This window comes from Dendropsophus ebraccatus, chromosome 9, assembly GCF_027789765.1.
Source record: "Dendropsophus ebraccatus isolate aDenEbr1 chromosome 9, aDenEbr1.pat, whole genome shotgun sequence".
NCBI classification, from domain to species: Eukaryota; Metazoa; Chordata; class Amphibia; order Anura; family Hylidae; genus Dendropsophus; species Dendropsophus ebraccatus.
Genome location: NC_091462.1, coordinates 12,566,002 through 12,587,977, shown reverse-complemented (window position 1 = coordinate 12,587,977; position 21,976 = coordinate 12,566,002). Strand labels below are relative to the sequence as shown.

At 46.4% G+C, this 21,976-nt stretch overlaps 1 protein-coding gene and 4 non-coding genes across 5 annotated transcripts; all 5 read right to left on the bottom strand.

Annotated features, from left to right (window-relative positions):
- Positions 1 to 696: 696 nt before the first annotated feature.
- On the bottom strand, positions 697 to 805 carry LOC138802286 (small nucleolar RNA SNORD89). Its single transcript, XR_011364740.1, has one exon. It is a non-coding gene; the product is annotated as a small nucleolar RNA SNORD89 (small nucleolar RNA).
- A 735-nt stretch (positions 806 to 1,540) lies between these two features.
- Positions 1,541 to 1,651, bottom strand: LOC138802283 (small nucleolar RNA SNORD89). The gene has a single exon (XR_011364737.1). It is a non-coding gene; the product is annotated as a small nucleolar RNA SNORD89 (small nucleolar RNA).
- A 1,625-nt stretch (positions 1,652 to 3,276) lies between these two features.
- On the bottom strand, positions 3,277 to 4,451 carry LOC138801749 (histone H2B-like). The gene is made up of 2 exons (XM_069984845.1): positions 4,329 to 4,451; positions 3,277 to 3,477 (listed from the first exon to the last, which is right to left on the bottom strand). The coding sequence occupies exons 1-2, from the start codon at positions 4,449 to 4,451 to the stop codon at positions 3,277 to 3,279; spliced, it is 324 nt and encodes a 107-aa protein (XP_069840946.1).
- Positions 4,452 to 20,691: 16,240 nt separating this feature from the next.
- On the bottom strand, positions 20,692 to 20,800 carry LOC138802285 (small nucleolar RNA SNORD89). Its single transcript, XR_011364739.1, has one exon. It is a non-coding gene; the product is annotated as a small nucleolar RNA SNORD89 (small nucleolar RNA).
- Positions 20,801 to 21,595: 795 nt separating this feature from the next.
- On the bottom strand, positions 21,596 to 21,705 carry LOC138802284 (small nucleolar RNA SNORD89). The gene has a single exon (XR_011364738.1). It is a non-coding gene; the product is annotated as a small nucleolar RNA SNORD89 (small nucleolar RNA).
- Between the last annotated feature and the right edge of the window lie 271 nt (positions 21,706 to 21,976).

The following is a 21,976-nucleotide window of genomic DNA, read 5'->3' as shown; positions in this document are numbered from 1 at the left end:
TCAATGAGGCTCCACGGACTCCTCTTTTGCATATTCATGTTTCCCAGGGGGCAATGCACCTAGGACTTCACTGCATTGAGCGCTTTCACTAGCAGCCGGCGGTGTTGTCGTTTGGCTGATCTCCCTGAGTTCAGCAATCTGTTTCCCCTAATACTTTGAGGCACACTGGTCTTTGATAATGTCCCCAGACCTACACTGATACAGCTGCTGAACATAACCCTCCAAACTGGCCCCAAAGTCATGTCATTCTTAATAAGCCTTTACACCTATGATACAGAGGCATATCTCCAACATAGGCCGTCATGTCTACCTACTGCTACAGGGCACATACATGTACACGAGTCACTTCTATAGAAGAATCTGAACGACGTCTTTAACAATAACCCATTTTATTCACATTATACAGAACATACACAGGACTAGGTTCTCATCTGTTGGGGTCCATTCCCAGAGATCTCAGCACACTCCAGTTCGTAACATTCACAATCAGGAGGGGGAGGGACTCCACAAACACTCATGTCAGACACAGGGGTTCCTCCTGCTGCCGGGGGGGGGGGGGGGGGGGGGGGGGGGGCACTGGTCATCTGCTCAGATGATTCTTCATATTGGAGTAAGTTCAGTATCAGCCCCGTCCTGCAAGAAAAGAGACTGTTATCTCACTGCTGCAGTAACAGAATACATGATGGCTGACGCTGAGCCGAGGTCAGTTTGATTTCGCTTCAAGGGTTTTTGTCATTATGCCACCCTTAGAGAGCGCTGCTCCGGAGGCACTGTAATTCGGCCTTTTATGTCATCATTCCTCGGCTTACACATCATGATTGAGCACTAGAACAGTGTCTGATCTAGAGCTACAACTCCCATCCTAACCAACAGCAGCAGAAAGTTTAAAAGTGGGTAATACAGTCGAGCAGTAGCAAATCCCCATAGAAAATATCTCCTGCCATGAACAGAGGTGGCAGCAGAGAGCACTGTGTCAGACTGGAAATAAACCACTTTCTGCAGGTTATACAGCAGAAGACTGGAGATTTTTAAATAGAATTCACTTTACAGATTTGCCCCTTTAATTATTGTGTAGAATTAAAGCTTCTCCACATTTTTCTTGCATTATCCTCACTATCAGCACTTACAAGATAGACACGGAGATAAACACGGCATCTCAGTCAGGACTAGATAGACCTTGTGGAAGGGGAGCTCCAGGATTCACAGCTCAGACACATGCTCAGCCCCAGGATATCTGCTGAAAGGAAGAGACAGGAATAGAGTTATACATAGACTGATGTCCAAAGTTTCTGTGCAAGGTTGTATGCCTGTACTAATATAAAATTTGTATATTATATTTCACAGTTTATATCCTCTGCAGGAAGTACAAGATGCAAGAAACCCTACAGGTCCCTGCTATACAGCGTGCAGAACCCAGGTGGGGGCAGCCGACATCACATGCCTATTCGCTTCTTCCCCAGCAAGTTGTGGATATAGCGGAGCTGCACAGGACAGTGATGGCGGCTTCAGCGGCCTCCACCTACTCTACCAGGAGACATAGCCGGGGGTCAGCCAAGTGTCGCTTCAGGAGGATTTGTCATGGTGTCTCCCGCAGAGAGTCACTGCTCAGGAGGACACTGCAATTCGGCCTTTTTGGTCATCATCCCCCCATACTCTGGGTTCTCCTGCTATATTGGATACAAGAGACGTATACACGCAGGCAGTCATACTGTATACACACACAGGCAGTCATACCGTATACACACACAGGCAGTCATACCGTATAGATACCAGCAGTGAGCGGACGTTACACCGGGCAGGGCAGGCGGCTTGTGATGTGGTCACCGGGCTCGTCCTTCTATCCAGACCCCCTTCATGGTGGATAGTGGGGTCAACCCCGCAGCCCTCCAACTGTGGCAGAACTACAATTCCCATCATGCCTGGACAGCCAAAGCGGAGCTGGGAGACCATTGCTAGAAGATCAGATCTACAGAGAAACAAGGTGTCAGTGAGTCAGCAAGTTTCCTACATTCACTAATACAGGGATGAGGAACCTTCAGCTGCTGCAAGACTGCAACTCCCATCATGCCCCGCCAGCCGCTGGTTCTCCATCCCTGCTGTATAATGACTACACGTTACCTCATTCAGCTGCCGCTTCTCCGGCCTGTCTGTACACCGCCTCAGTCTTCTCCACACAGAGCCGTGCTGCTGCACACGGACCGGACCCTCTGCTGTGCCAATACACACACAGCCGGTACCGCGCCGGCGATTCCTTCTCTCACCACGAGGCAACATTGGGCCGCGCCATTGTGAGTGTATAATCCTGCACACGTGACCCGGAAGAGGCGGTACTCAGTGGGAAAGCAGAGCGCAGTGACGTAACGCGTCGCGCGTGGGCGGTGCTTGGTTGCCTAGTGACCAGAGCTATTATAGTCAGCCCCTCCTCTGCCTGTAGACGGGCTCCATAGAAACCATGTGACAAATATAAAGCACGTTAGAAAACCACTACAGAAGTTACATCCATATTGGGATTGTAGCACAAGTATTCAGTCTCTTTATTCACTGAACATGGCAGAGTACAGTGCCCTGGAAGGGTCAGACATCCCATAGACTGAACAGCCAAGCATGTGGTCACTCCAGTCACTTACAGGAGGCCTCCATTCTCATGATGGGTGGTGGTCCCAGCAGTCAGACCCCCCTTCTTAGTTATCCCCCATCCTGTGGGTAAAGCACACCTTCATATAGAAAGAACTGCAGTAAACCGAGGGCTGTTACATATGGTGGACTGTATTACTAATTGCAGCCATCAGAGGCTGTAGAGCAGGGATGGGGACCCTTTGGCCCTCCAGCTGTTACAAAACCACAATTCCCATCATGCCTGGACAGACAAAGCTTCACTTTGGCTGTCCAGGCATGATGGGAATTGTAGTTTTGTAACAGCTGGAGGGCCAAAGAGTCCCCATCCCTGCTGTAGAGGCTCATGTCTATAAGCCTTATAGACGCCCTCACGTGCCTGTATGCGGAGTGTAATACTCCACCTGCATTTACATATCATGTATGTGAGGTCTATGGAGAGGCACAAGTCTCCAGCTGTCTCAGACAGAAGCTTGGAGCAGCTAGTCACATTGTCCTGAGTAATAACCATGGCCGGAGAGCCGTGAGCTCCTCTCCCTCAGATCAGTTATGGAAGGATCTGCATAAGGACCAAATATATAAAAATACAATTTATTTCCAGATAAATAAAACACAACTTGTCACTTCACATAATACACATCCCGCTCCACCTGCATTGACCCGTCACAAGTCCTCATTTGTTGCCCTGGCCGGGTACAGCGCCCTCAGTGCAGAGCAGATCTCCAGGCTGGCGATGGCTCTTCTGGGTTTGTAATGGGAGAGTCTTGCAGCTTCGGCCGCTACCTGAGGGAAACCATCACCATGGAGGCCTTCTCTGGTCAATACATCCAGGGCCCAAAGCTGTTGGCTTGTAGTCTGCTGTACCTAGGAGGGATTGGGTGTTGGTTATGGCAATGATATGGGGTCAGCACCCCAATAGTCTACCATCCCGCATTCAGCAGTGTCACATGCATGTTTCAGGGTTCTTGGTGTACAACTTTAGTGGCATCCAGCTAAATGGAGTGTCTAAGCTCTGCGCCATTCCATACAGCAAGTTCTAATTCATACATACTCCAAAACGGCACTCTGACCTACATCTGGCAAATGGGGGTCTACAGCTGTTTGATGCATATACAAGGGCTTACATTAAACAGACCCCGATTAACATTGTTAACCCAGTCTACAAAGACTATGGAGGGGGGGAGCATCACACAAGCGTAAGGAGTAGTCACAGACAGGCCCTGCCACCCCCCCTTAACCACATCTTGGTCTAAACCACTTTGTCCCAGGGTTTGCAGCAGCCATATAACACTACCCTGCCCCAGCAGCAGAGGGCAGAGTTCAGCCTCAGCCCACTCCCTTTCCACATGTATAACCAGAATCAGAGTGGGGAAACTAATGCTGCAGTTAAACGATCAATTGGGCAAATTATTGCTCAGTGTAACGATTTGGTTTATATAACGATCAGCGTTTAGACAAATAAATTGTTAGAAAAATCGTTATTGCAATCTTTTTTAAGATCGCTTAAGCCCATCTTTCACATAGGATAATTCTTTGAAAGACTGAACAAAGCGATCTGCGAATTTTTAGCGAATGACGATTTGAAAACTTCCTTGATCGTTTGCAGTGTTTAACCGGAACGATTATTGCTCAAATGCAATCGTTATTGCAAAAATTCAAATGATAATCGTTCCATGAAAATGCAGCATAACATCTACTGGTCGGCACAGTCTTACCTGCCCCAGGACTTTAGCCAGGTGACGCTTGTAGCTCTTCTTGGATTTCTCTATCACCTTCTGCTGTATTCTGGCCCCAGGATGGGCTCTTCGGCCGCTCCTCATCTTCATGGTTGGCTTCATTCTGGCTTATAGATTATGGATTTGATACCCAGCAGTTGCAGCTGGATAAGAGCACATAGGTAGATACAATATTAGGGACTGTATGTCAGAAGGGCTGCACTTCAGTTACACTATAGACAGGCAATGCACCACAGAAGTGGAACTACAACATGAGGGGGGGGACCTCTTAAGGGTTCATCAGGCTTCTTCACTATTGCACACCACATGTCACCCTCAGTGTGTACATGTGTGGGTACAGTCAGGGGCGTAGCTAGGATTCATGGGGCCCCCCGACACTTTGTGGCCAGAGGCAGAATCCTGCGTGCAGCCACAACAGTGACTGGCAGAGGAGAAAGCCAATGTCTGCTTCTGTCATGTCTGTCCATCCACTGTATATAACAGCGGTATTAGGAGCCTCATGGTTATATACTAGGTGCAGGAGCAGACTACCTTTTGCTTAACCCTTTGTTTACTGCAGTGTGTAAGTGACCCAGTGTTCTCTTACAAGCAACACAAAGGGTTAAAACAGAAGACAATTAGCTCTCCACTACTCCTGCACTGATAACCCCTGATCTCTGCAGGAGCTCAGAGGTTATCAGAGTAGTAAGGCAGAGCTAATTGTTAACCCTTATTTGTGTTGCAGCATGTAAGAGAGCACTGGGTCACTTACACACTGCAGTACATAAGGGTTAAACAAAAGGACACAGGAGGCTCTTATCTTCCCTGGGCCCCCTCCCTCCACAGGCCCCATAGCAATCACCTTCCCTGCCTCTATGGTAGCTACACCACTTGGTACAGTGATGGCAGATCCCCTTTAGGACACACCATTTCTATAGTCAGTGCTACATGAACAGGCACAAGTACAGGACATTACAAGAAGAAAAAAAACTAATAAAATAAACCACAGCAAGGCTACAACACAAGAAATAACCAGATGATAACCTACTCTAACAGCCAGGGGCCCACAACCACCACAGCTCTGCTACTCACCAGCCCAAAGCTTCCTATGACACAAAGCAGAGCAGCTATAGGAAGAGCTTTATAGCCAAAGGCAAGTGGTGCCGGCCCATCCACTCACTGACACATTGGACTCAGCTGGGCCAGGGTTTAAGGACTTAAAGGTATACTCCCAACAGTTAAGGCCTATCTACGATCCTCATTCACTAATATGCTATTGAAGTCCAAAGACTACAGGTGTCCAACTCGCAGCCCTCCAGCCGCGCAAAACTACAATTCCCATCATGCTTGGAAAGCTGGAAGGCCACAAGTTTGACACCTGTGCCATAGATATTATGGAAAGAGTGCAGAAACTGCTGTAATAGAAGGAAAGCGACCTGCTTGCAGCTTTGCATTTTTTATCTATCGGTCATAGGTATCTGTCAGCACCCCACTATTTATCAGGGCTTTTCTTTTTAATCAGCTGGTATCAGAAAGTTATATAGATTCGTAACTTACTTCTATTGAAAAATCTGCAGTCTTCCAGTACTTATAAGCTGCTGTATGTCCTGCAGGAAGTGGTGTATTCTTTCTAGTTTGACATAGAGTTCCCCTTTAATAATGTGCCCAGTCTCATTGAATTGGTGTATACCACCAAAATGGTGTCACCAGGCGACTCTGTTCAGTCCACTGAAATGAATGGTGATGGCTGCTCTCTTCCCTCATATACACCAGCATCACGCTTTTAATGGGATGGCAATGGATACCTGTAATGGATGGAGAAAATATATGTCTATATGACTTGCCCCTGTATGGCTATTATTATATAACCCACCTCCCCCAGTGGGATTCTGCAGAACATAGTGTGAACCTAGCCTAAGAGCAATATGGCTGCTGGGGAGCGGTAATATTGGGAGACAGGAAGTTTTTACTGACTTGAAGGTGAAAAGCTGAATCTCTGTGCAGAGCATCCTGGCAGACATGTTATTCCTCCTCATAGACCCTCATCCTGAGGTCATGTCCCCCCACGAAGCTGTAGTTTAATATAACATGATACCCCTTAATCTTTTAAAAAGAGATACCTCTTTTGACCCCCTGCCACTGTAGAAGTTGGATGCAGCCCTAGGAAGTCCTGGAAAACATGTATACAGCCTTAGACTGTTCTCCTACAGACAACTGATTCAGCAGACAGTGTATGGGCACCTTTAGGGTACGTTCACACTTACCGGATCCGCAGCAGATTTCATTTAAATAACTGAACACAGCATCAAATCTGCTGCAGATCCTGTAGGTGTGAACGCACCCTTAGGGTACAAACACACACGGCATATACGCTGCGTATTTACTGCAGCAGATTAGATCTAAATAACTGAACACACCATCAAATCTGCTGCGTATCTGCTGTGTGTGTTTGTACCCTTAGTGTCAGTGGCGGATTAAATGTACTCTGGGCCCCGGGCTGTCCACCCAACCTGGGCCCCCCCCCCCCCCCCCCCACTGTCCCCAATAAACACTGCCTGCCTCCCCTCCCTGCTGGCCCCAATAAACATAATGTTTGGTCCCTTGCTGCTACCCCCCAGTAAGCATTGCCCACCTCCACTGCCCCCAATAAACATATTGCCACCTCACCTGGTCCCCTGATGTTGCCCCCCCCAAGGTCACAGCAGCACAGAGGATGTCAGGAGAGGAGGGTGCTGATCTTATAGGAGAGGACCGAGCAGCACAGAGGATGTCAGGAGAGGAGGGTGTTGATCTATAGGGGAGGTCCCAGCAGCACAGAGGATGTCAGGAGAGGAGGGTGCTAATCCTATAGGAAATAGTCCCCCTTTATAGATGGTCTCCCTCTTTCCCCCTCTATAGATGGTCCCCCCTCTTCCCCCCTCTATAGATGGTCCCCCCTCTTTCCCCCCTTATAGATGGTCCCCCTCTTTCCCCCCTTATAGATGGTCCCCCTCTTTCCCCCCTTATAGATGGTCCCCCTCTTCCCCCCTTATAGATGGTCCCCCTCTTTCCCCTTCTATAGATGGTCCCCCCTCTTTCCCCCCTTATAGATGGTCCCCCTCTTTCCCCCCTTATAGATGGTCCCCCTCTTTCCCCCCTTATAGATGGTCCCCCTCTTTCCCCCCTTATAGATGGTCCCCCTCTTTCCCCCCTTATAGATGGTCCCCCTCTTTCCCTCTTTATAGCTGGTCCCCCTCTTTCCCCTCTATAGATGGTCCCCCTCTTTCCCCCTCTATAGATGGTCCCCCTCTTCCCTCTCCCCCCTTATAGCTGGTCCTCTTCCCCCCCCCCCCCTTATAGCTGGTCCCCCTCTTCCCTCTCCCCCCTTATAGCTGGTCCCCCTCTTCCCTCTCCCCCCTTATAGCTGGTCCCCCTCTTCCCTCTCCCCCCTTATAGCTGGTCCCCCTATTCCCTCTCCCCCCTTATAGCTGGTCCTCCTTTCCCCCCTTATAGATGGTCCCCCTCTTTCCCCCCTTATAGATGGTCCCCCTCTTTCCCCCTTTATAGATGTTCCCCCTCTTCCCCCCTTATAGATGGTCCCCCTCTTTCCCTCTTTATAGCTGGTCCCCCTCTTTCCCCCTCTATAGATGGTCCCCCTCTTTCCCCCTCTATAGATGGTCCCCCTCTTCCCTCTCCCCCCTTATAGATGGTCTCCCTCTTCCCTCTCCCCCCTTATAGCTGGTCCCCCTATTCCCTCTCCCCCCTTATAGCTGGTCCCCCTCTTTCCCCCTTTATAGATGTTCCCCCTCTTCCCCCCTTATAGATGGTCCCCCTCTTCCCCCCTTATAGATGGCCCCCCTCTTCCCCCCTTATAGATGGTCCCCCTCTTCCCTCTCCCCCCTCCCTTTATAGATGGTCCCCCTCTTTCCCCCCCTTTATAGCTGCCCCCCCCTTTCCAGCTGCCCCCCCTTTCCCCCCCTTTATAGATGCCCCCCCCGGTGAGTAAATAACACAAAAATAACAAAATATAACTCACCTACCCTGCGTTCCCCCGTCGATCCTCTCTCCGGCTGCCTCCGGCTGATGCGCGGCTGCCGGGGGTGTCCGGTCCTCTCCCCGGCAGCGCGCGCATCACACAGCTCCTAGTGCCGCCTGGGCCCTGACTTCCGGTACGTGCGCTCCCAGTACCGGAAGTCAGGGCCCCAGGCGGCACTAGGAGCTGTGAGATGCGCGCGCTGCCGGGGAGAGGAAGGGACACCCCCGGCAGCCGCGCATCAGCCGGAGACTCTTGTGACCGCAAGCGAAACAATGCTTGCGGTCACAAGAGTGCAGTGGCGAGGGGGCCTCCCGGGCGGCATTATAATGTGGGCGGCAAGGCATGGGCCCCCCCGGAGCCTCGGGCCCCGGGCGGCCGCCCAAACCGCCTACATTATAATCCGCCATTGCTTAGTGTAGACACATTGATATCTGGCATTTGGAGACTGTCTATAGAGATGAGCGAATCGCTTTGGTTGATCAGCAATCAAGCTGCTTTGCTCCCTGCCGCTCCCCACAGTTGCTGGGGAAAAGCTGAATCCAATCCTGAGAAGCTGAGAGAAGTTTCCCAGGATTCAATCCAGCTTTTCTCCAGCATCCCCGGAGGAGCAACAGGGAGCAGAGAAGCGCTGGCCAGCAGGCAGCTTGGTGAACGGAACGCTAATCAAACGAAGCGATTCGCTTATCTCTAGTGGTCTACACTAATTTGCCACATTGAAAGTTTTAGTAAACATAGACCATTATTCATCTAGTCCTGCTCATTATACTGCAGAATAAGACATTGTAGTACTGCTTGTAGGGGAGAGGATTTTGCCAGAGGAGCCCCAACCCAATGTAGCCCTGTACTGGGTTCACACTACTTTTTCCAAAAACGGATGAAAACCATATGCCTTTATGTGCATCTGTTTTGATCAATTTTTCCATCGACTTCCATTTAAAAAAAAATAATGGATCAAAAGTAATGCGTTTAATGTACACAAAACATAGTCAACCTAATTTTTGTGTCTGTTAAAACAGGTCCGTTTTGATCCACTTTTTTTTTATAATAAAAGCAAATGAAAAACAGATGCACACCAAAGGCATACTTTTTCTTCATCTGTATTTTACAAAAATGTAGTGTGAACCCAGGCTTACTCATACTCACGTTTAGACACTGCCTGCCTTCTGGTAGCATTTAACCCATCCCAGTAGGGTAGTACAAGCCCCAGCCGTGGTTATCTGGGGGTAGCTAGGTTTCCGAGTCTTCCCAGTTACCTGCAGTAGGATACATAGACCTTTACATACTGGTTGCTTTGCCCTACTAAAGGTCATTTCCTCCCTTCAGGATACTGCCCTGCACTTTTGAGACATCCTGCACTTTTGAGACATGTTCCTGGCGTGGGCTAGGGTGTTCCTCGGTGGCTACTCTCCCTTGTCAGTGCTATACTGAATATAGTAGTTTGTATAGAAGTCGTTGGCTTTAGCTGCCTCTCACTCTGGTGGCTAGACTCAACTGAACTGTTGTCCATGGCAAGGGTCCTGGCATAGGCCAGGCCCTGGCTTCTGCAGGAACCTTTTTTTTTCCTTAACGTGTCCTCACTGAGAATCAGACTAGAACTGCACTTCCTCCACCAGCGACTCCTCCTACAGGGGCATTTTCTTCATGTGCCTGCCTGTGAGTGGTAGGGATAAGTGTAGAGGAAGAGCACCTCCTAGTGGTCAGCACAAAACACATGGTACACATTAACCAATTACCTTCTTCAGCTGTGCATAGAAATACATACAAATATAAAGCACTGACACCTAGTGGGGAAACTTAATACCTCATCCACCACATAACCTGAGCTTTCTGACAGGTGCAAAGAAGACTAGAAGTGGGACACTACAGATAGGGGACAAGTATTTTTTAAGTTAGAAAACCCCTCTAACCCACATCAAGTGGCTTGTTGGGAGCATAGAGCAGGCACAGCCTACAGCCAGTATAGAGGACACCGACCATAGCCATTTACCCCTTAAATGCCTGGTCAACAGCCTCTTGGTAGTTAGATGCCTGGTGGTCCCCCCTGTACCCAGCTCCCCATTATATTATATACAGGAGTCACTTCCTAAGTTAAAACACATTTTTATTTGACAAATAAATTAACAGTAAAACATGAGAAGCGATTCAGTCTGTGGCCTCCGATCTGGAGAGGGTGGAGCGCCCCGAGGCTGTGATGGTCTTCGCTGCAGACTCCACCTCTCGCCTGGTGATGGTTCTCCTCTTATTATATAGGGAGAGCCGGGCGGCTTCAGAAGCTATGGAGAAGATCAGGTCAGAATCCATGGACAGACAGACGCTCGGCTCCTCAGGTCCCTGCAAGGAGAACATTATAAGTACAGGATAGGTCACTGGCATCATGTATAGGCCACCTCACCTACCCCATAGACCCAAGAGTACTAGGACTCCAAAGGCCGACATACACCAGAGCAGCATTGCAGCATTTACCTTTTCAATCATTTAAAAAGGGACAGAAAGCAAAGTGCCCATTTATGTTGAGGGGCAAAAAAAAGTTCTATTTAAAAGTCTCCAGTACTAAGCTGCTGCTGTATGTTCTGCAGGAAGTGGTATATTCTCTCCAGTCTGACAGTGCTCTCTGCTGCCACCTCTGTCCATGTCAGGAACTGTCCAGAGCAGGAGAGATTTTCTATGGGGATTTGCTACTGATCTGGACAGAGGTGGCAGCAGAGAGCACCGTGTTAGACTGGGGAGAATACACCACTTCCTGCAGGACATACAGCAGATTTTTTTTATACATATACACAAGTTGCAAATGTATACAACATTCTGAAACCTGTCATTGAGAAAAATCCGTTTTCCAGAGTACCCCTTTAAACAAACTTACAAATGTTAAACAAATCTGGGGTATTTCTCTCTCCAGCTTTCTATTCTCTCTGTATATGAATCTTGTAGTTTTGCAGCTTAGATTCAGTCACTAGGCCTAATGTGACACTGTCCTATACAGGTCACCATCTAGCAGTGTCCCCTGTAATCTTGTCCGAGAAGCTGATTGATAAGACGGGATCTACAAACATAGTCAGTGCTCAGCCTCCCCCCTGCACAGGTCACAAACCCAAGGCCCTCCAGCTGCCACAAGACTACAATTCTAATCATCCCCGGCTTTGGCTGTCCAGACGTGATGGGGTGTGTTGTTTTACATCTGGGGGCTGCAGGTTTGTCACCTGTGTGTCCTGTAAGGTAGGGACGGGGAACCTCTGGCTATACCAAGTCTCTCCACAGAGGTCTAGATGTGCAGGGGGTTCTCTGACCTGCTTTAGCATCCTGTACATGAACCTGGAGTAGTTCTCAGACTTTCCTCGGTTTTTCTTTTCCGCTGATCTTCCAGTTTCCATTTTGTTCACAGCTGCAGAAGAGAACTTCATCCTCAGTTATTGACTAGGGAAGACAAGACCAGTCACCAGCACAGGCCCATCTCATCTGGTTATACAGTACTGCAGCAGTCTGCATGAGGCCCAAGTATAGCAGGAGCTAGGATCCACCACTCCCACCCCCCAACCTCCTATCCATATACACCACACATTACATGAGCACATGCTAGACGGGACACTGTATAATAACCACAGAGTCATTATTACAGGTGGATGACACAGGCATTGCATCAGTGACATAAAGCAGGGGCCACCATCAAGGAGACTAAACCTCCTGCAGGGTCTATAGGGGTTAGTGCAGCAGCCTGCAGGATTACTGGAGTAGGAGCTCCTGCAGTCGCCCTCTACTACAGACATTTCTTCTTTAAGGCCTTTACCCCAGCAACACCGAGTACTCTGGATCAGCGGTCAGAAAATCTGCAGCACTGAACTATATACAAGAGCCTGAATATCAGACAGTCCACCCCAGCACCCACCATGCACACCCTCTAACTCACCTACTAAACAGCTCAGCACAGGCAGCAACTATTGTGCCCCCTGCTGGCTGTTATATAGCAGGATCCCAGGTGCTCCCCATAGACTCATCACCCCCGGACGCTCCCAGCAGACCATCACTCCATAGCTTTCACCTGGAGCTACTTCCAGCCGATTCCATCGATTTGCTCCCGTGCTCCCGGTTGAAGTTCCACCAGTCCCATGTCAATTCTTTGGGCACATAGCGGAATCTGCAAACACACACAGCAGATACGCAGCAGATTTGATGCTGTGTTCAGTTATTTAGATCTAAGGCTAGGTTCACACTGCGTTTTCAGCATCCGTTTAACGGATCCGTTTTTTTTTAACGTCCAGAAAAATAGAGTCAGCAACGTTTTTTGGTCCGTTTTGGTCCGCCAAAAAAAACGGATCCGTTTTTTTTATAATGGAAGTCAATGGAAAAACGGATGCACACAAATGAATCCGTTTTTTGCAATCCGTTTTTCATGCGTTTTTTGCAAAAAAACAGATGCGTTAAACGGATGCTGAAAACGCAGTGTGAACCTAGCCTTACCTGCTGCGTATCTGCTGCGTATCGCAGCAGTAAATACGCAGCGTATATGCCGTGTGTGTTTGTACCCTTACATTGACTTCCATTATAAAAAAAAAGACAGATCAAAACGCATAGGTTTGTTTTTTACATACACAAAAATGTACATTAGGGGTTCAAACCCACTTGCCGGATCTGCAGCGAGTCTCCTTGCTGCGTTTTTGCAGCGAGACTCGCTGCAGATCCCAGCCCTATACTTTCATTCTCGCAGCAGGGATGTACATCCCTGCTGCAATTTTGTCTGCAGCCCTCCCCATTAACCCCCAAGCCGCCGGACATTATACATTACCGTGTCCCCGTTCCTGCTTGCTTCGGGGCTCCCGGTGTTTTCACGGCCCGCCCGGCCAATCAGTGCGCTGCCCCGTGCCGGGAGCCGCCGAAGCAAGCAGGAACGGGGACCTGGTAATGTATATCCTGCCCGCCCCCCCTGCAGCCCCGATCGCCCCCGGCCGCATGATCGCCCCCCGCCCCCGGCCGCATGATCGCCCCCCGCAGCCCCGATCGCCCCCAGCCTCCGGCCGCATGATCACCCCCCGCAGCCCCCCAGTATCTGCTGCGTATATGGTGTGTGTTTGTACCCTTAGGGTACAAACACACACACCCTATACACAGCAGATACGCAACAAATACGCTGCAGATTTGATGCTGTGTTCAGTTATTTAGATCTAATCTGCTGCGTATTTGCTGCGTATCGCAGCAGTAAATACGCTGCGTATACGGTGTGTGGGTTTATACCCTTAGGGTGCCTTCACATGTACCGTATCGCTGCATATTTATCGCTGCGAGTTTCTCGCACATAAATCCACAGCGATACTGATTGCTATAAAGTCAATGTATGTGTATTCTCGCTGCGTGTTTGGTGAGATTTTTACATGCGAGTTTTCATTTTCACATGATTTTCACAGAATTTAACCCCATAAAAAATGCAGCTACTTTCATGTGAGATTCATGCGAGTTTCGTGCGATATATACGAAGGGATACGGTATGAGTGAAGGCACCCTTAAAAAATGATGTTTTTATCTTTTTTAATCCTTTTTTTTTTTTTTTGCAAAAACTGATGTAAAAAACGGATTGCAAAAAACGCAGTCCGAACCCAATCTAATGGTGCTTTGACAGATTTATCTGACAGATTTTTAAAGCCAAAGCCAGGAAAGGACTATACACAGAGAAAAGGTCATAAAGGAAAGACTGAGATTTCTCCTCTTTTCACATCCATTCCTGGCTTTGGCTTAAAAAATCTGTCCAATAAATCTGTCCGGTTCACACAATGTTTTTGCTATCCGTTTTTTTCATCCGTTTTTTTTCAAAAAGCAGATGAAAAAACTGATGCATTTGTGTTTTTCCATTGACTTCCATTGTAAAAAAAACTGATCAAAACAGATCCGTTTTTTTTTTTTAAACGGACACAAAAGTAGGGTCAGCTACATTTTTGTGTACTTTAAAAAAAAAAAAAAAAATCCGTTTTGATCTGTTTTTTTTTTTTTTTTTTTTTTTTTATAATGAAAGTCAATGGAAAAACAGATCAAAACGGATGCACACTAGGGATGAGCGAACCGAACCGTAACGAACCAGATTTGCAAAAAGTTCGGTTCGTCACCGAATCCGGTTAAAATAACAATAACAAATAAAATCAAAGACATCTTTAAAAAGTGATGCAAACACCTCTGGAATGCATCTGGGAAAGCAGGGAAACAGTATAAGAGGAATCGGCATTACGGGGTTAGTGATCCTCTGCAATAATGTCGATGCCTCTAATGGTTAATATATTTAATTAATAAAACATTTTCGTTGTAATAAAGTCACTTTCGTTGTTCAATAATTTAATTAAAACGATTCCATCATTGTGCAATTAAATATGCTGTGAAAAAAAAAATATATATATATATAAATAAATGTATATTTATATATATATATTTATTTTTTTACAGTATATTTAATTGCACAAGTATGGATTCGTTTAAATTAAATTATTAAACAACAAAACAAATTTTATTACAACGAAAATGTTTTTTATTAATTAAATATTAATTATTACAGGAAGCTCTATTAAGCTGTTAATTCATATTCCCGGTTAAAATAGCTCACTGTAATAATTAATACTTTACTTTAATTAAAACATCAAATGTTTCTTCTAATTATGTTATCACAATAGCATTATTAGAAGAAACATTTTGAATCATATGTGCGCTCAGCTGATTGGCTGATCGGCTCAGCTGAGCACACATATAATTAGTGGGTCCGCAGCACAGTCACTTCATTGTGCTGCGGACCAGCGAAGAGGCCACATCGGGGTGAGTATAAAGCTCTCCCCACCCCTGCACCCATCCCAGCAAGGAAGGGGGGGTCACTTAACCCCTTCCTTGCTGGGATGGGTGCAGTCTGACATCAGTCTGGCCCCCAAGTGGTTAAGGAGGATGCAATACATCCTTTCTTAACCCCTTGGGAGCCAGACTGTAAGCAGCGATCTGTAAAGATGCTGCATACTAAGGTGCACAACACCGCTCACAATGATGGGTGTTGTGCTCCTGTTTGTGTGTTTTTTGTGTTTCTCCCTTTTTGTTTTTCAGATATCGGTATCCTGTGGATTACGTCGGATTCCGTGGACTACGTCGATGACCAGCGGTTGTTTGGATTTTTTAAAATAAAATGGTCAATGAGGGGTGTGGGGGTGTTTTAATTTGAATAAAAAAAAATTTCACTTGTGTCTTGTCTTTATTTCTTTACTTTATAGACTTAGTAGTGGAAGCCGTCTAATAGACGGAATCCATTACTAAGTCGGGGCCTAGTGTTGGCCGGTATAAAATGGCTAACACTAACCCCCCATTATTACCCCAGTACCCAATGCCACCAGGGGTACTGGGAAGAGCCGGGTGCCAGTGGTCCCGGAGCGTCAAAATTGGCGCTTCTGGACCGGGCGGCAGCAGGCTGGTAAGATTTAGGCTGGGGAGGGCCTAAACCAATGGCTCTTCCCACCCTGGTGTTACCAGGCTGCTGTCGTTTGGTTTTTAACCCGGCTGGTTATGAAAATAGGGGAACCCTACTAGGTTTTTTTTTAATTATTTAAGTAACCATTTTCATAACCAGCCTGGTAACACCAGGGTGGGAAGAGCCATTGGTTTAGGCCCTCCCCAGCCTAAATCTTACCAGCCTGCTACCGCCCGGTCCAGGAGCGCCAATTTTGACGCTCCGGGACCACTGGCACCCGGCTCTTCCCAGTACCCCTGGTGGCATTGGGTACTGGGGTAATAATGGGGGGTTAGTGTTAGCCATTTTATACCGGCTAACACTAGGCCCCGGCTTAGTAATGGATTCCGTCTATTAGACGGCTTCCACTACTAAGTCTATAAGGTAAAGAAATAAAGACAAGACACAAGTGAAAAATGTTTTTTATTCAAATAAAAACACCCCCACACCCCTCATTGACCATTTTATTAAAAAAAATAATAAATCAAACAACCGCTGGTCATCGACGTAGTCCATCGAATCCGACATAATCCCCAGGATACCGATATCTGAAAAACAAAAAGGGAGAAACACACAAACAGGAGCACAACACCCATCATTGTGAGCGGTGTTGTGCTCCTTACAGTATGCAGCATCTTTACAGATCGCTGCTTACAGTCTGGCCCCCAAGGGGTTAAGGGAGGATGTATTGCATCCCCCTTAACCCCTTGGGGGCCAGACTGATGTCAGACTGCACCCATCCCAGCAAGGAAGGGGTTAAGTGACCCCCCTTCCTTACTGGGAGGGGTGCAGTGCTGGGGAGGGGGTGGGGAGAGCTCTATACTCACCCCGCTGTGTCCTCTTCGCTGGTCCGCAGCACAATGAAGTCACTGTGCTGCGGACCCGCTAATTATATGTGCGCTGAGCCGATCAGCCAATCAGCTGTGCGCACATATAATTCTAAATGTTTCTTCTAATAATGCTATTGTGATAACATAATTAGAAGAAACATTTGATGTTTTAATTAAAGTAAAGTATTAATTATTACAGTGAGCTATTTTTAACAGGAATACGAATTAACGGCTTAATAGAGCTTCCTGTAATAATTAATATTTAATTAATAAAACATTTTCGTTGTAATAAAATCAGTTTCGTTGTTCAATAATTTAATTTAAACGATTCCATCATTGTGCAATTAAATATACTGTAAAAAAATAAATATATATACATTTATTTATATATATTTATTTTAACAGTATATTTAATTGCACAATGATGGAATCGTTTAAATTAAATTATTGAACAACGAAAGGGACTTTATTACAACGAAAATATGTTCTATTAATTAAATATATTAACCATAAGGGAAGTCGGCTCGGCATTATTGCCGATTTGCCGGCTATGTTTTTTTTTCACTATTTTTGCACTTTGATTTTTTCCATTTTTTTCATTGTAATAGCAACTGCAACTACACGAAACTATACCCTATCACACTCCCACTATTGTAGCTGCAATTATTCAGCCGTTATTGCAAGGTTCATTTTCGGTTCATCAGAACCCGAACTTCAGGAAAGTTCGGGGGATTGAACCGAACCGAACTTTTCAAAAGTTGGCTCATCCCTAGTCAGAGACTTGGAGAGCTCAGTAAGGGCGACTAGTCACCATTAGTGTACGGTGCGAGCGACAAACAGCGTGTACTGCGACAAAGCCTCAGCTGGCGTATGTGGAAATAATCCTTTATACAATATATAAGATCACCATATGAGGCTATAGTCTAGTAAAGGGATAAATCTTTTTGTTTCAAATCAACTAGTATCAGAAAGTTTTATAAATTTGTAATTTACTTTAAAAAAAAAAATCTCGTCTTCCCATACTTATCAGCTGCTGTATGTCATGCAGGAATTTTTTTATTTTTAGTCACACACAGTGCTATCTGCTGCCATCTCTGGCCGAGACAGGAACTCTGTCAAAGTTTTCTATGAATGCCCATAGAAAACCTATCAAGCTCTGGACAGTTCCTGTCTCGGCCAGAGATGTCAGACTGAAAATAAACCACCTCCTGCAGGACATAAAGCAGCTGATAATTATGGAAGGACGAGATTTTTTAAATAGAAGTAAATTACAAATCTGTATAACTTTCTGAAAGAGATTTTCGCTGGACAACCCCTTTAAACTATAGTGTAATATATCCTGCACGGAGCACAAAGCAAACAAAAAAAAGTGGTGCAGAATTTCTTAACTAACCGCTCAGATGTGCACAAAACCTGGTCTCTTATGGGTGCGGTGCTATCAAAGGGGAAAGTATACAGAACACTGGGGTCAGCGAGTATATACAGGTGTAAGATTATGGTACCCAGCATCACTACTGATCTGATCCAAAGCCATCCATATCCTTCCTGGTCTGAGATATATATAAAAATATATATATAGTGCTCCATATTATTTCAGCAGCGCTCCCCATCTCTCTCCAGGGCCCCAGCATCGCTCCCCATGTCTCTCTCCTGGGCCCCAGCATCACTCCCCATGTCTCTCTCTGGGGCCCCAGCATCGTCCCCATCTCCCCAGTGCAGAATTACCAGAGCTGCAGCCTCCCTCCACCTGCTACTTATGTAATTACTCCGCATCTTCTTGATGTCCTGTACAGATCTTCTCCTTGCTCCAGCTTGTTGATGCGGCATAACACAGATCATCCAGATGACTCAGAACTAGAGATGAGCGAGCATGCTGGAGTCCATCCGAACCCGATCATTCGGCATTTGATTAGTGGTGGCTGCTGAAGTTGGATAAAGCCCTAAGGCTATGTGGAAATCATGGATATAGTCATTGGCTGTATCCATGTTTTCCACACAACCTCGGAGCTTTATCCAAGTTCAGCAGCCACCGATAATCACATGCCGAATGATCTGGTTTGGATAGACTCCAGCATGCTCCAGGTTCACTCATCTCTACCCAGAACACATCTCCCAATATGTTGTGTTATCAAAAGGGATTCTCACCTCAAAAGTTACTTAAAAAAAAAAGTCTTTGGTCAGATAAAGGGCTGCCCTGCGTATTTAATAGCTGCCATAGCCTACAATAAGAGAAATACACAAAAAAAAAGTCTAGAAGGGAATTTTCACTGTATCCTAGAACATGATATAAAAAGTCTGGTTAGTTTTGTCTAGAGATAGTATACAGTTCTATAGACCTCCGAGTGTTATACCAGACCCCGGGGTAAGAGCAGCTCAGCTTCACTGAACAAACCACTGGCTGACACTCAGTTATAGTCTGCTCCAATAAACATCTTTCCTGTAACCCACCAGGTCATGCATACTATTAGGAAACAATATCTAAGCTTCTCACTATATACAGACATGTCCCCCAACCTACAGCGGTTACAAAAATACTAACTCCTTTAGCTGTGGGGGCATGCTGGGAGTTGTAGTTCTGCAGAAGCTGGACAGATCAGATAACACCAATACACAGGAATGAGGTCAGTCACAAGAACAAGTCACACTTCAGGAGGATCTTAGGCTGTGGTTTTTACCAGAGATAATTTCCTGAAATATCTTCTGCTATTATTGTGGTCAGTAGAAGTCATATGTTAAGGGGTATGCGGTAATTTCTCTTCAAAACTGGTGTCAGAAAGTTATATAGGTTTGTAGTTTACTTCTATTTAAACATCTCAAGTCTTCCAGTACTTATCAACTGCTGTATGTCCCGCAGAAAGTGGTGTATTCTTTCTAGTCTGACATTGCTCTCTGCTGCCACCTCTGTCCATGTCAGGAACTGTCCAGAGCAGGAGAGGTTTTCTATGGGGATTTGCTGCTGCTCTGGACAGTTCCTGACATGGACAGAGGTGGCAGCAGAGAGCACTGTGTCAGACTGGAAAGAATACACCATGTGCTATATCAGCATGCGTTTTGTGCTAGGACATGGTGCCGCCTTCTATTACAACTCAATTCTAGGCTGCAACTAGTGTTAGGCCTGCGGTAGTGCCTCTGTGTCCTAGCACAGGCAGTGTAGTGACATCACACATACGCAGTGATGATCATACAGCCCAGAAAGGCAGGATTAAAGCGCTGGCCAGCTCCAGAACTGACTTATCTGGGGTCCAGGGACCGTCCTGATGCTGCGTTTACATACAGTGAGGGAAGTTCAAAGTACGTTTGCAGAGGATAGAAGTCAGTAGAAAACAGAAAATCCTGAAAGTTTTTAGAGGGTTAGTACATTTTTAGTCTTGCAAGACAAAGGGGAGGCAAAACCCACTGAGGCATTCACACGTCTGCAACTGACTGGGAAGGCAAGTAATGTATTAGTTCCCCGTGCGACATGATCAATATCGTGTTTGCAGCAGAAAACACTGAATTGCAGCAGCTCTGTAGTGACACTTGCCTTCCCCCTATAATATTTTAGGAGGCACACTGGTCTTTGACAATGTCCCCAGACCTACACTGATACAGCTGCTGAGCATAACCATCCGAAGTGGCCCCAAAGTCATGTCATTCTTAATAGGTGTAAAAGCTTATGATAATGAGGCATATCTCCAACATAGGCCGTCATGTCTACCTACAGCTACAGGACACATTACATACATGTACATGAGTTACTTCTATAGAAGAATCTGAACGACATCTTTAACAATAACCCATTTTATTCACATTATACAGAACATACACAGGGCTATGTTCTTGTCTGTTGGGGTCCATTCCCAGAGATCTCAGCACACTCCAGTGTGTAACATTCACAATCAGGAGGGGGAGGGACTCCACACACTCATGTCAGACACAGGGGTTCCTCCTGCTGCTGAGGGGCACTGGTCATCTGCTCAGATGATTCTTCATATTGGAGTAAGTTCCAGTATCAGACCAGTCCTGCACGAAAAGACACCGTTATCTCACTGCTGCAGTAACAGAATACATGATGGCTGACGCTGAGCCGAGGTCAGTTTGATTTCGCTTCAAGGGTTTTTGTCATTATGCCACCCTTAGAGAGCGCTGCTCGGGAGGCACTGTAATTCGGCCTTTTATGTCATCATTCCTCGGCTTACACATGATTGTGCCTAATCTGGAACGGTGTTTCTGCTACAAATCATAACTAACAGAAAGTTTAAGGGGGTAATACAGTCTAGCAGTAGCAAATCCCCATAGAAAACATCTCCTGCCATGAACAAAGGTGGCAGCAGAGAGCACTGTCAGACTGGAAATACACCACTTTCTGCAGGACATCCAGCAGCTGATAAGTACTGGAAGACTGGAGATTTTTTTAAAATAGAACAGGTATATAAATTTACAGATTTGCCCCTTTAATTATTGTGTAGAATTAAAGCTTCTCCACATTTTTCTTGCATTATCCTCACTATCAGCACTTACAAGATACAGACCTGGAGATAAACACGGCATCTCAGTCAGGACTAGATAGAGACCTTGTGGAAGGGGAGCTCCAGGATTCACAGCTCAGACGTATGCTCAGCCCCAGGATATCTGCTGAAAGGAAGAGACAGGAACAGAGTTATACATAGACCGATATGTCCAAAGTATCTGTGCAAGGTTGTACGCCTGTACTAATATAAAATTTTTCATTATAATATATATATATATATATATATATATATATATATATATATATTATATATATATTCACAGTTTATATCCTCTGCAGGAAGGACAAGATGCAAGAAACCCTACAGGTCCCTGCTATACAGCGTGCAGAACCCAGGTGGGGGCAGCCGATATCACATGCCTATTCGCTTCTTCCCCAGCAAGTTGTGGCTATAGCGGAGCTGCACAGGACAGTGATGGCGGCTTCAGCGGCCTCCACCTACTCTACCAGGAGACATAGCCGGGGGTCAGCCAAGTGTCGCTTCAGGAGGATTTGTCATGGTGTCTCCCGCGAGAGTCACTGCTCAGGAGGACACTGCAATTCGGCCTTTTTGGTCATCATCCCCCCCCCCCCCCCCATACTCTGGGTTCTCCTGCTATATTGGATACAAGCAAGAGACGTAAACACACAGGCAGTCATACCGTATACACACACACACACAGGCAGTCATACCGTATACACACACACACACAGGCAGTCATACCGTATACACACACACACAGGCAGTCATACCGTATACATACCAGCAGTGAGCGGACGTTACACCGGGCAGGGCAGGCGGCTTGTGATGTGGTCACCGGGGCTCATGTCCTTCTATCCAGATCCCCTTCATGGCTAGAA

Coding starts and splice junctions, on each gene's coding strand:
- LOC138801749 (XM_069984845.1), bottom strand. CDS start 4,451: ATGAAGCCAACCATGAAGATGAGGAGCGGCCGAAGAGCCCATCCTGGG. Junction 3,478..4,328: donor TGGCTAAAGTCCTGGGGCAG/GTAAGACTGTGC, acceptor AATCCCTCCTAG/GTACAGCAGACTACAAGCCA.